Source organism: Hydra viridissima, unplaced genomic scaffold (genome assembly GCF_058129835.1).
Source record: "Hydra viridissima isolate aposymbiotic clone 2 unplaced genomic scaffold, HvirCarnegie_v1 scaffold_9, whole genome shotgun sequence".
Lineage (NCBI taxonomy): Eukaryota > Metazoa > Cnidaria > Hydrozoa > Anthoathecata > Hydridae > Hydra > Hydra viridissima.
The window spans coordinates 14,631,671-14,645,794 of NW_028324308.1; the positions used below are offsets into that span (position 1 = coordinate 14,631,671).

Below are 14,124 nucleotides of genomic sequence, written 5' to 3' on the forward strand. Positions count from 1 at the left end.
AGAGTGGATGACAACGTTAACAGAGACACCCGCACCAAGAAGCGGTAAAAAAAATTGGATTGTGTTAACAACAATTTGTATGTAAGTACTTGGTGAAAGTTTTGAGCCTTTTTAATTTCCCGTTTTAGCTGTAGGATCAACGGTTCACTCCTACCCTTGGCTCACTCCTACCCATCCTCCCCTGTAGCTCGCTATATTTGGTATAATTTGCATAATTCTACTTGAATAATTCCTTGATATTTATGTATAATATGCGAGTGAACTTATTGCCATGTGAGTTTCATCTGTTAACTAATTTAAATTTATCCAATATATTTAAGTATATAAGTATATCCAGTCATTTTGACCAATGGATTTTACCTGCAAATTAATTTATGCGTGCTTTGAATTTTCAGGAAAATTAATTATTTTTAATTATTCAATTATTAGCATTAGAAGCAATTCCTTCCTTGTATAAATATGAAAAAAACAAAACTGCAATTGAACATTTAATATCTATTTATCTTTCTTAATTACCACTTTTTTATATATGTACATCTTTTTTTTTAAATTAGTACACTAATTTTTATTAATTAGTTCAGAAAATCATAAGTTAGATTTATACCAAATTAGCAATAAGCCATATTTAATTTTTTATCTAAGAAAAATATAATATTGTAAATATATGCACAGAGTATTCTTTCAGTTTATTTATATTCTGTTCAATAAAATTAGCCACTAAAAATATTGATATAAAATTGCAATCCATTTTGAAAAAACAATCAATATGTCTTGAAAACAATTTTCTTCTTTTTTTCTCCATTTTCATGTTCTGGTTTTCCTATTTTAGAAAAGTATTTTCTTTCTACTCATAATGTCTTTATAAATGTTAATTATCAAATGGATTAGTAATGGAATCTGTTTCCCTATTTAAAAACAATTATTCTCAGGATACTTTGGAGATGATAAACAGCACTGAAACAAATAAAGATGTTAATGTTAACAAATATACTGAAAATGAAGGTATGTGTTGATGCATGTTTAAACATGTATATATATATATATATATATATATATATATATATATATATATATATATATATATATATATATATATATATATATATATATATATATATATATATATATATATATATATATATATATATATGTTGTTAATATAGTAGGGATTTATAGAGAAGTGTCATGCCAGTTTCATTTGTTTTATTGTTAACCTATGTTATTAGCATAAAATTTTTAAACTGTTGTACTATTAATGTAGCATATAAAATTATTAAGCTGTTATACTATTTTGATTTTAGTTATAGTTTAAAAATGGCTTCTTTTAATGTACAAAGTTCAACTGAACACAATATTTTAGGGCAGCATATGGATTTTCAGAAAAATCCATTGATGACTTCTGATAGTGTTTTCAAAACATTGCTGTTACTTGAGAGACAAAAAATGCTTAGGGCTTCATGAAAGAGCTACCCATGAAATAAAAGAAATTTATGACAAAGAGTATTTCTACCATTGAAATCAGCAGCGTTGTAATTTACATAAAGAGTCTTGGCTAAGTTACATGACCTTGGAAAATACTCTGATGTTAAAATGTCATTAGTTAAATATTAGGCATTATACAAGTGTTAGACAGTCTTTTTGATGTTTATCCTTGTAAATTCTTTGACAGCTGTGTTAAAGAATAAAATTCCTGAAGTTGTGGATAAATAAAAAAAAAGTTAAGAAAATTTTTTAAAGGATCGACAATAAAACAGATAAACATAGACAAAGACATAAGAGCTTATAAAATGATTAAAAAACTAAGCACTGAAGAAGAATTTAAAATAATCATTTTTGGAGAGATAGCACTTTGTAATACCAAAGTGTTTCCATGGCTGTTTAAAGCAGTTTGTAGTGTAAAATAAGTGACCAAGATGAGTGTGTAATAGCAGTACAAAGAAGTTTAAATCTTATGACTGTTGTTTTTTAAAACTGTTCTCATTTAACTTTTAAGAGTAAAAGAAGTTGCTGAACTCAAAGAAGCACACTGCATTGGGTTTGATGGAAAAGAAGATATAACTTCAGTTCAAATTTTTCATATCTATAGAAATGTTAAGAAGCCCTATGAATGCATCAATAACATAAACTCATTGAAAGGAAAATAAACAACAATTATCTGAGATACATTGAACAACTCAAGTGAATGCAATGGAGGGCTTTGAAAATTAAAAGAGAATATTAAATAAATACAGTGGTTATTCTGCAAATATTTTTCTGTGGTAGATGGTGGACAATTGACAGTCTTCTGCTTCAACAGGTAAAGTTAATACTGCATTACAAAAAAAGACTTGCAAAATAATTTTGCTCATCCAGAAATCGTTCTCACATAAGTAGTCAAAAATGACATCCATGTGTTTGATAAATATAGCATCAGGCTTGATTCTGCAACTGTACCATAAATCAACATGGTTAACTGGTCTATAACTGTTGTAACACCACCACCATATTATACAAGAAATTCTGTTTCATTTTCAAGCAGTTGATTATATTTTTTTTCCATTTTTTATTCTCAAGCAATTGAGTTGAGCTATTGAAGATGCATCAGCTCTAACAGCTAAAGCTTTTGGATATATGTTATGACATGGAATAAACTTACAGTGCAAAAAGTCTTGAGCTATCTTTTCGTAAAATATTAAACTAGTGCAGCAGTAATTGCTTTATTTTAAATGTCTTTTGAAACTCAATATTTACATTTGCATTTTCAAACCAATTTTATGTTCATTTATGCATAAACTGTTAGACAAAATTAAGAATATTTATTTAGTAAAATTTTTCTTCAGATATTATACGTAAGCGATCAGACAGTCCTGATACTTTCAATAGCAATGTTTCACAGATAGCAGAGGCTGTACAAACAATTATTTGCCGTATTGGGGAAGATCCAACTCGTGAAGGTTTAATAAAAACACCAGAAAGATTTGCAAAAGCAATTCTCTTTTTTACTAAAGGATACACAGAAAGTTTGGAGGGTTTGTTATGCACATTATTTTTTCTTAGCAGGTGCTGATAAAGGTTTTAAGCATAAAACATCTTCCTGAACTTATAGATTTATTACAGAACATAGTTTTTTAAACATAGTTCTAAACATAGTTAATTAATGTTTTATCTTCTTTTACTTTTTAGTTTTTAAAATAAAAAACAGAATACATTTGAACGGGAAAGATTTTTTATTTTTTGTTATAGATATAGTGAATGGAGCAGTATTCAATGAAAACCATGATGAGCTAGTAATGGTGAAAGATATTGATTTCTTTTCGACTTGTGAACATCATTTAGTTACATTTTATGGCAAAGTAATATATTAGTTTAAAATAATTAACATATTAAAGTTATTTTTGTAATTCAGTTCAAAACCTTCATTTTGTTGAATTGACAATCAAAACCAAAACAAATAAGTTTTAATGTTTATATAGTAACTAGTTTGCATTTATTATTTTTTCATTTACAAAACTACATGTTTCTCTTTTACTTTTTCCAAGGCACATGTTGGATACTTACCAAATAAAAAAGTAATTGGTATCAGCAAAATTGCAAGGTAAAATCTACCATTCTTAACTGTGCCAATATACTATTTTAAGATTTAAAATTTTAAGTTTTAGATTTAAAAAACTTTCTTTGTTATAGAATTATATTATAGGATTGTTTTACATTAAAATCTAACTATTTTATACTACACACACGCACACACAGAGGTGTATATATATATATATATATATATATATATATATATATATATATATATATATATATATATATATATATATATATATATATCTTATAGAATTGTGGAAATATTTAGCCGAAGGCTTCAAGGTAGTTGGTGGAACTTTAATTGATTGTATACATCTGATCTTTTAATTTAAAAAGAGTGGCTGATTTAATTATTTTACTCAAAATTATTTGATGCTCACTGTTACATGATAGTTCAAGAGAGGTTAACAAAACAGATCGCATTAGCATTATTTGATGCCATAAAACCTTCTGGAGTTGGTGTTGTTATTGAAGCTTGGTAAGTGTTATTTGCAATAACATCTGTATTTCAATCAAATAGTTCTGTATGATATGGTTTTGAAACTAAAAATCCGTAAATGTGACACCATACCAATAATCTGATTAAACCCTAAAGACACTATTAATAATTTAAATTTTTTTTTTCTTTCTTTTTGTTGATGACACAAAAAGTTTCTGTTACTATCAACTTTTTTTGAGATTCTGAAATAGTTTCAGCCATAATAAAATGAATCAAGAAGGAACAATATGTAGGAATAAACTATTGCACTAAAAAGCATTTTTGTTCTTATGCTTAAAATGAGTCGTAAGACTGTTTTTTAAATCCTACCATATGTTCTTAACCCAACCTTCAAGTATTAATTTTGCATGATTTGTGTATTATGCCCACAATTTGTATATTTTATGTGCATTAATTAGCTCTACTCCCATTAATATAATCAGTAAAATAATCAGCATGCGAATAGCTGGTTTTGTTAAAAAGACAATCGATAATATTGTAGAGTTGTCTTCAATGTCCAGTTTTCCATCAAAGAACTTTGCTGAATGTGGAATACTTAGAACTTTTGGGTTCATTAAATTTTAAAGAGTTTGAACCTTAAAAAAGCAAGTACATTTAAAAATGTACCTTTATTTGTCCATTAGCAAAGATTCTGATGAAACTTTGATCCTTGATGTCTTCTCACCTACGAGTTACAGTTACTTCTCGGTGTTCTTAGTCATCTTTTAAAATCTTTCTTAAAAAAATCGGCCACATGCTGTTTGAGTAAGTAATTAAGGATTAATCCAGAATCATTCCTTCTTTCTGTTCCTTTCATTGATACGTTGAGAAAGTCTAATATATGCTTTGGCAAAACCCTTACTTGGAGTTTATTCTAGACAAGTTACGGAGGCACAACATTATCTTTTCATTGGCAAATATACAAGAGGAGAATTATCCATCGAGAATATGGATAGAAACCGCGAAAGTAAATGACAGGCTTCAACGCCAAAAAGTTAAAATAAGCAGAGGAGAATTTCTGTACGATAAGTTGAATCTTTCGAATATTATAATTTTATTCAGAAAAAAATCTTACATTTTAAAAAAAATTTATAAATATTATATAGTTGATTTACTGTCAGAAAATGTTTTTACAAACAATAGCATAAAAAAATTTATGATAGTTTATATTTTTTGTGTCAATTTTACCCTTAATTTCAGCCTGGGTTTTCTTTCGCGGACGGTGTATCCAAATTTTGGGTCTTAAATCCCGATGATCCTAGTCTATCATTTTTTTTTAAGTCACAACCTTAAATATTTTATTTCCGACCGTGGTTATGGTACATAGAGAATCTGGAATCAATATTTCTTCATTTATATAACCACTGTTACATAAACATTGTTGTCAAGGATGTTCGTGACTACCACATTGGCCAACCATCAAGTCTATCATAACGGCTCTTCATCACATGTAACTTCAGAGATTTTACCATTAAAATAGTCATCTTAGATTCCATCAACATCATCATATTGCAACTTTATTTATTCCCTTGAATCCCAAGTTGAATCCTTGAATCCTGCAACGTCTTTCTAAATGTTTCGATCTGTCTTAGACAATTCTACTTAATAACAACAGATTCTTATTTGCAACTTGTTTCTGATCGATCCTATATGTTGTTCCTGTATTCAGGAAAAATAGGTGGGAGTATTTTCTCGTTCAATTAAAAATAATAAAAAGTTACGCCTGTAAACGTACGATGAAATATTTGTAACTACGATGAAATATTTGTAAATCTTATGATTTTTTTCTCAAGCATTTTTCAGTCATCATTTTGCTTCTGATTGGGTTTTTATTTCGCGTTCTCATTTTAACAGAAATGAAATTGTCATTGTTTTCTTCCTCTTTTTTTTTCAGCCACATGTGTATGGTAATGAGAGGAGTTCAGAAAGTCGGGGCTTCTACTATTACCAGTTGTATGTTAGGAACATTTCGTGATGACCCAAAATCTCGTGAAGAATTTCTTACATTAGTTCAAAAGAAGTAAAATGCAATAACATGTGACTACATAACGATGATTAACTTGCTGGTAACCATGACGATGTTTCTCTCATTCTATGAAAAACACTTCCAAAACATGTTGAGCTTTTTTTTTTTTAAGAAATTGCGTTTTTTTATCCACTAAAACCTCACAAACCCAAATACTATGCCTTCTTTCATAGTATTTGACTTTATGAGGTTTAAGTTACAGCTTTAACTTGAGCTCATGAAATATATATTGAACAAGGCTTTGTGGCAGAGCATTTTCTTCGACGACTTGTTTATGTTAAGGATGGTTAATTTTTGCGTATATTTAAGACAAAGTCGATAACTTTTAACCAAAGATTTGCTTTAAAGAATCTAATTTTTATAACATGTATTTAAGTAGATTAATTTTCAGTTGTCCTACTGAAAATCAATGAAATAATACTTAATTGGAAAACTGTCTTTTATTTTGGGTGTGTCATAATAGTTACGAATTTATCAGACGATAACAGCTAGTTATAATCATGTACACAGACATGAAAGAAATTAATAGACGCTCACAGAAACTGTTTATTTCATTAAACAAATAATTTATACAAATTAAGTAATTATAAATAGTTACAAATTAAATGCCTAATATTTGGTTGACATCCCCTTTGCTTTTTCTTAATGCAAGAACCCCTCTAGGCATGGTGATGATTTGACGAATATCGTCTTGAGGAATTTCTTCACGTGTGTGACGTAATAATCGTGAAAGTTCGGTCTTAGAAGGCTTTTTGTGCTTTTTTCGGTGGTTTAACATACCCCAAAGGTGTTCAATGGGGTTCATATCTGGGGACTGACTTGGCCATATAAGTTTATTGGGGCCATTTTGTCTAAACCAATTTTTGGTTGCTTGATCAGTGTGACATGGAGCTCCATTTTTCAGGGAAATAGAGAATCAACTTTGCTCATTCTATCACTTGAGAATATTGGAAGGAGTCCTTTGTGTAATATAAAAACATTTACTGATTTGATGTTTCCTTCACGCTCGACAAACTTTGAGCAATGATCACTATAAATTGCATTCTATACCATTACCAAAAAATCCTCATGTTTTACCGTTGGTTGCAATCTTTTTAAATCAAACTCTTGACTACAGAGTCCCCATACCCATACTCCTCTACTGTCAGAAAACAATACAAATCTTAATCCATCAGAGAAAATGACAGTTCCAAAAGGTTACAGGTCTCTTCACCAAGAATCTTTCAGAGGGCCTAGGGCAATCTGAATGAGGTTTTATGCACTCTCTGGTAAATTGTGCAATTATACTATTAAAAATAGAAAGAGGTATTGAAAGATTTTCAGATATTTTGCGTTGATTAAGATCATCTTCATGTTTACCCACGATGCGTCCTCTCTGAAATTTAGATAGGTCTGATACTCTTTTGGTTCGTTGCTTGTTATTATATAGTTAAATGCAATTTTATTACCTGTAAATAATATTGATCATGAATTAAAAACAGAAACAACATTTATCTTGGAGTCTATTAATTTCCGTCATGTCTGTATACAACTAGCATTCAAAGCCTATTTCTTGCCATAATTTGGTGCAAGCAAAAAGCGAAACCTACAGCAATGCTGCGTGTGCTGCAGCAGCGCGTGAATACAAGAAAAAATGATCAAAAGTTCAAAGAAAACTCGGTGAAACAGTCAATTTCAAAAAATAAGATGTCTAAGAAAAATGGCTTTATTATTAAGTACCCGTGTATTTAAGTTGATGGAGATTGTTTCTTTGAAAAGTTGATAGTACAACGTCTTACACTGGTCAAAGGTACAACAGGTGGGTTTTTGTGGCATTTTATAGGGTTTGAATAAGTCATCAAAATTTTTTCACAGTAAAAACAGCCAACGTTACTTAACATTATGATTAAATTATATTAATCAAATTTATAAAAAAATAAATTCAACACAAATAAATAAGAGAAGCCTCTTTCATATGTAAATATTTTAGCAGCTTTGAATTTCCATTAAATTCAACACAAATAAATAAGAGAAGCCTCTTTCATATGTAAATATTTTAGCAGCTTTGAATTTCCATTAAAAGTAAAAATCAAATTTCTCTTTAAAAAAAACTTTTACCTTTTTTCTTTACCTCTTCTTTCTAAAAATCTCTCTTTAAAAATCTCTTTTCTCTTTTTCTCAAAACCTCCCTTTTAAAAAATCTTTTAAAATCTGCTAGATTTTTTCAACCTTTCTTTTCTTTTGCGCCCCGCAGATGTTTCTTAAACCAAGAGTAGTGCTTATCTTTAAGTTCCTTTAGTATTTTTTTTTTTCGACCTTTAAGCCATAATTCTCTGAAACAGTTTTTGCTATTTATCTTTTGATTAATCTTTGTCTCTAGTCTCGACTGGTCAGTAAAATCATAAAATAGTTACAGAACCGTCTCGAAGCTTTTAAATGGACCTATTATCATTTTATCAATGAAGTTACAATTGAGTTTCTAGACGATATTGTTTGTAACCACAGTTAAACTTTTAAACAGTTTTAAACTTTAATTGTGGTCTGCTTTTTATTCATGCAACTGTACGTGTCACCTCCTAGTGTTTTGCACTTTTCTTGCACTTTTCATCATGCGAATAAGTAAAATTTCTGAGTCGAGTAAAAATTAAAGTTTTCGTTTCCAATTTCTTTCGTCTGCCCTCCTCACATGTTTTTACAACTTAATTCGAAACATGATTTCTAGTAAACTAGAGCAAGAATGCCAGTGCCATTTTATGGTTTGAAAAAAACTATTTTAACAAAGATAATCATCTAGCAGGAGAAAAATTTCTACAAGGGTTTTTAATATGATATCCAGATTTGTGACTCCGGAAACCAGAATTTTTTTTGTAAAGTCATTAGCTATAAAAAGTTAAACTTTTTGAATATCTTACTTAAATGTTAAAAATACTTCTGCACACTCATCATTAAAGTACTGGGTCTGAATTTTTAAGCTTGAAATAGTGAAAAGGAGTTGACGTTGAAACCGGTTGACGAGAAACCGGTTGCTATCATGTTATATGCTATGTTATGGTAAGTTTTCTAATAGTAACTAATAATTTCAATCCTCATTAGGGTAAGTTAAGGCAAAGTTAGACACTTTTTAGGAAAATACTCATGGCTTGAAAAAAATGCTATGCACTACATGAAACATTTTGCTAGACTCTAACCCATTATGTAACTTATACTCAGTTTTACCTTTGGTTTTTAAATTATTGTGGAAATTTTCAAAAGAAAAACTACTGGCCTGTCTCACTTTCTCTAGGGCAAAGTAAGACAGACTTAGTTGGAAGGAAAACAAATTTTTTTAGTCGTTATTTTTTACTAAAGCTAATACATTTTGAAAACTTGATTTTTAAAAGTTCTGGAAATACTAAAAAACAAATATATAGCATCAAACATAAAGTTTTACCTATCTTGCTACTCCAAAATTTTAAACAAATTTAAAAAAAATCTATTCACAAAAAAAACAAGAATCATAAAGAGTGCATTCTTCATGTACCCATGCAATACAAACAAAATAAGTTATCCAGTCAACTTGAGTATTGCACCGTTTTTCTTCACATATTAGACAAAACCGTACCTCCTCATTACAAGTTAGACAAAACCACCCTTCCTCATTACACATGTTAGACAAACCATCCTTCCTCATTACATGTTAGACAAACCACCCTTCCTCATTACATGTTAGGCAAACCACCCTTCCTCATTACATGTTAGACAAACCACCCTTCCTCATTACATGTTAGACAAAACTAAGTATTGTTTACAACTTATTCGAGCATTTTTTTAAACTGCTTTTTTTATTGCTCTTTTTGCTTGTTTTTTGTTGTTTTGGTCATTTTATTGAAAATTTTTATCTTCTATGAAGAACTTGTTCTGCCAAGATTCTCTTCGGATGACTATACTCATCTTTGGAGGAGTTATGGAATTTGAATATATCTTCAAAGAAATTTGATGGATTAGCAATGGCATTATGTAAGCTTAAAATCTGCTTTAACTCACTATGATGCTGTAATCTTGTTATAGAAAATTCCAAGTGTAGCATAGTTTCCCTTTTAGCTAATGATTTTACAAAAAAAAATTCGTTTGGTAATTCGTGAAGGTTATTACCAAACGAATTCTTTAGGTTATACATATATATATATATATATATAGGGTAAAGGAAGGTATGTTCGTGATAAATTAACTAGATGTGTAATTACAAAGTCAATTTCAGTAATTTTACTTAATTACTTTAATTGTTTGATGTACATAGAGTAAAGTTACTAGAATCTATGCAGTTTTGGGATTTTAAGTCCTTTGATAAGTTTTTATAAAAGCTCAAAAGTCATTGAGAAAGGTTAGGCAATTTTGTGATATGATATTTAATTTCGTGATAGTGGTTAGGTAATTTCGTGAATACACAATAATATTTAAATTTTTCTTTATTAATTAAGTATAACATCTGGTATAATATAACAAAAAATATCAACACTTGTTTTGAATTCATAACTATTCAATCAGACTTTAAGTTCATAAAATATAAATATAGTCAGGCTTATTTTTTTTTACATCACTGTTGTAACTTTTTTTACAAACACCGCACTCCCAATCATCATCTTTTGAAGCATTTTTATTTTTTTTACTTTTTTTAGAACATACAGGAATAGAATCCTTTGAAGTTAATGGAATAGGTTGATCAGGAGGAGTCAGACACTTTGCACTTGAATCCCTTTTTGGCCTATTAGGGTTAGGTGTGGTTGGCTCTACAGATGGAATAGTTAACAATGTTTGTATAGCAGTATTACTGTGTGGTTGAATTTCTGTACTTTGAATCTCTCTGTTTGTCAATTGAGATGGAGCTATTGCTTCTGGAGGAATGGCATTTTTATTTAAAGGGCAAATGCCACTTTTTTTAAATGCATTTTCTATATTTTTTTTAGAAAAGCTTTTAATAAATGCTGGATTCAATATTGTATGAAAAGTTGTCCGATTTGGATAGGCTTTACTGCAAAAATATTTGCAGATTCGTATAGAGAAAGATATTATTATCATTTAACTATATAGTTATATCGTGCTTAAAACAATTTTTAATGTCATTATATTTAATAAAAGAAACATGATTAAAAATGTAAATTCATTTGAGGTGAAAACGTTAAGAAAATGTGTAACTGCGATAAGGAATCATAAGTTATAGGAAGTTAATAAAAAAACAAAAGTTTTACCATTAAATCAAGCATCTTTTCTAGTTTAATATTTAATAAAAATAATTTACTTACCTTAAAACACAAGTCTGGAAATAAAAATGTTGGACAAGTACTCCAAACAAATGTGCTGAACGCACGTTAAATAATGCTAAAGAATGTACAAACTGATAGTAAACAATTGACGTATCACACGCACCCAACGACTATTTGTGAATCGACAGTAGTACCCCGGGGTACCATTTGACGCAATTTCGATGTTTTTGACTAATAGGTATGTTCGCTACAAATGCCGAGCGAAATATCACGAAATTACATATATCACGAACATACCTTCCTTTACCCTATATATATATATATATATATATATATATATATATATATATATATATATATATATATATATTAAATGACGACATCTTGTATGAGAGTTGAATAAATTAATATATGAACATCAATAAATACGAATTCTCTCAATACTAATTTTTTAAATTTTATCTAAGAAATTTTTGCTAGATTATTGATACTTGCATCTTCAGCTTTAATTACAAATTATTAATTAAATTACAAATAAACGGTAGCGTCACTTTTTAATGGCTTCTTTAGAGTTCGCTTTAATTGGACTTCTTTAATATTACGTAGCTATAAAAAATATGGCGTCCAGAATTGCGTTTTTACATATTGACCGTCATCTAAATTCATACCTCCATTTTTAGGTCCGCATTTGTTAAACTGAATTTCGATTGCCTCTCGAACTTTTCTTTCGAATTTTTTGGGTTCTACTTTTAACGTCTTTTCTTGATCCCATTTTATACTACATGAACATTTAATTTTATGATGCGCAATTGCAGATTGTTCTAATTTTTCTTCAAAAACATTTTTTTGGTGTTGTTTTGTTCTTGTTGCTATTTTCATTTTTGTTTCGCCGATGTATTTTTGTTTACACTCGCATTCTATTAGGTATACTCCGGGATGGCTATTTGATGGTAGTTTTGTTTTGTTGCGTGAAGTTTGCACTAGATTTAAAGACTGCCTTGTAACCTGCTTTCCTAAAGATATTTCGAAATTTTGGTGATAATATTGGGATCCACGGTAGTGATATAGTTGGTAGTGATAAGATGTGAAAATATGAACTATCCAAATGCAATAACTGAAAAAATGAGACATGATTTACTATAAAAATAAATTTCGCAGCATCCACAAAAAAGAGTACATGGTTATATTTTTAACATGATTTTCGTGATGCTGGTACTTTTTTTAACACAACCTGAATAAACTTATGGACTGTCTTCTCCGAAGACAGTCCATAAATTTATTCAGGCTTTTTTGGATATGTCTCTCGGATAGCCGCTAAAAAAAGAAAATTAATAAAACAATAATAGGTCAAGAAATTAATTTTTTTTAGAAACCAACTTTAGAAGACATTTACTAATTACACTTTTATAAAGGTGGGTTTCTTTAAAGTTTCTCTAATGGTTTTTTTAATAATTCATTTGATAATGCAAAACCTTTTAAAAAGTTATTCAATTATATATATATATATATATATATATATATATATATATATATATATATATATATATATATATATATATATATATATATATATATAGCCTAAATTGAAAATATATATAAGCCTAAATTGAAAATTCTATAATATTCATAAACTGGAAGACTGCAGCAATGTAGTAGATGATCTCAATTTCTTTTCATTATCCGCTTTATTTCTTAAAATATTAAAAATGTCTATCAATATAAAATTAAGCTTAAAACTTGGTTCTATTGCTATTATCTTTAATAAGTAAAAGGAAGTTGATTTGACTGGTTAGGCGAGTCCAAAAATTTTCAACGAATCCGACAGTCTTTAACCCTTTAGCGCCCACCAGGGCTTAAAATTTTCAAAAAACTCCAAAAACTTCAAAAAGCAATTGTTTTAGGGCCTAGATTATGAATTAAAAAATAAAATTTTAAAATTTCACTAGCAAACCCAATTTTGTCATTGTAGCATATGTGATACATATAAATTCAGATAGCATTTTGTGATAGTTTCAAAAAGAGGAAACTCTCTTAAATACTTCTAAAACTTACATGTGTTATTAATTTAAAATAAAATAAACAAATAAGCTTTAATATTCGTAAAAAAACAGGAAAAAACTCTCTTTGAAAATACCTTGTCTGACAGCAATCATCCGATTTTTAAAAAGACAATTTTGATGTGTTTTTAAGTCTTGATTATCTAATTATATTAACCTAGCTAAATCAGATCAACAAAAATATGTTGTAAATATGCTACAAAAGGTGTTTTTGAGATCACTGTGTTGACAGGATGGCATTAAAAGGTTTCTGAAGTTATGTAGCAGATCTGCTACACGGGCGCTAAAGGGTTAAGAGAAATAAATTTCTATTGTTTAATACAATATATTTTTAAACATTCGCAACAAGCATGGTTTGCAAAAAAAAAACAAAACAAGAACATTGCACGTCCATCTCTTATATGTCCGTGAAAAAAGGCATCTTAAACTGGTTATTCCGAAAGACCTATTGTGAAGATGCCTTAAGGACGTCTTAAACTGGTTGTCGAAAGACGTCTAAAAGATGTGTGCAAAAGCCGTCTTAAACACGTCTTTAACTAGTTGCAGACGTCTAGACGAGTAAAAGATAAGTTAAAGACGTCTTAAAGATGTCTTATGTTGGGTGGGTTACAATCTGAAAAGTTAACTGAATAAAATTGAACTACTAAATGGCCGACAAAATCGAACCAAATACCGGAACTTTTTAGATAAAACCGACCAAACCAAACAACAAAATCTAAAAAGCTCCCAGGTCTTGCAGCTAGTCTAATGAAATGAAAGTGTTATTTATTATGT

At 29.0% G+C, this 14,124-nt stretch overlaps 2 protein-coding genes across 2 annotated transcripts; one reads left to right on the forward strand and one right to left on the reverse strand.

Moving 5' to 3' along the window:
• Window positions 1–25: 25 nt before the first annotated feature.
• LOC145185706 (GTP cyclohydrolase 1-like) lies at window positions 26–7,567 on the forward strand. The gene is made up of 8 exons (XM_090097799.1): window positions 26–44; window positions 930–1,002; window positions 2,820–3,008; window positions 3,223–3,332; window positions 3,519–3,574; window positions 3,821–3,852; window positions 3,964–4,048; window positions 5,943–7,567. Exons 2-8 carry the CDS (start codon window positions 942–944, stop codon window positions 6,070–6,072), a joined length of 663 nt encoding a protein of 220 aa, XP_089953925.1. The 5' UTR covers window positions 26–44; window positions 930–941; the 3' UTR covers window positions 6,073–7,567.
• A 2,872-nt stretch (window positions 7,568–10,439) lies between these two features.
• On the reverse strand, window positions 10,440–11,596 carry LOC149884215 (uncharacterized). The gene has a single exon (XM_090098269.1). The coding sequence runs from the start codon at window positions 11,106–11,108 to the stop codon at window positions 10,587–10,589; it is 522 nt and encodes a 173-aa protein (XP_089954395.1). The 5' UTR covers window positions 11,109–11,596; the 3' UTR covers window positions 10,440–10,586.
• Between the last annotated feature and the right edge of the window lie 2,528 nt (window positions 11,597–14,124).

What these genes read in the sequence shown, in the direction of transcription:
- LOC145185706 (XM_090097799.1), top strand. Translation starts at nt 942, where the DNA reads ATGATAAACAGCACTGAAACAAATAAAGATGTTAATGTTAACAAATAT. An exon ending in GGTATCAGCAAAATTGCAAG is followed by an intron (nt 3,575 to 3,820) that starts GTAAAATCTACC and finishes TATATCTTATAG; the next exon opens with AATTGTGGAAATATTTAGCC. An exon ending in GGTGTTGTTATTGAAGCTTG is followed by an intron (nt 4,049 to 5,942) that starts GTAAGTGTTATT and finishes TTTTTTTTTCAG; the next exon opens with CCACATGTGTATGGTAATGA.
- LOC149884215 (XM_090098269.1), bottom strand. Translation starts at nt 11,108, where the DNA reads ATGATAATAATATCTTTCTCTATACGAATCTGCAAATATTTTTGCAGT.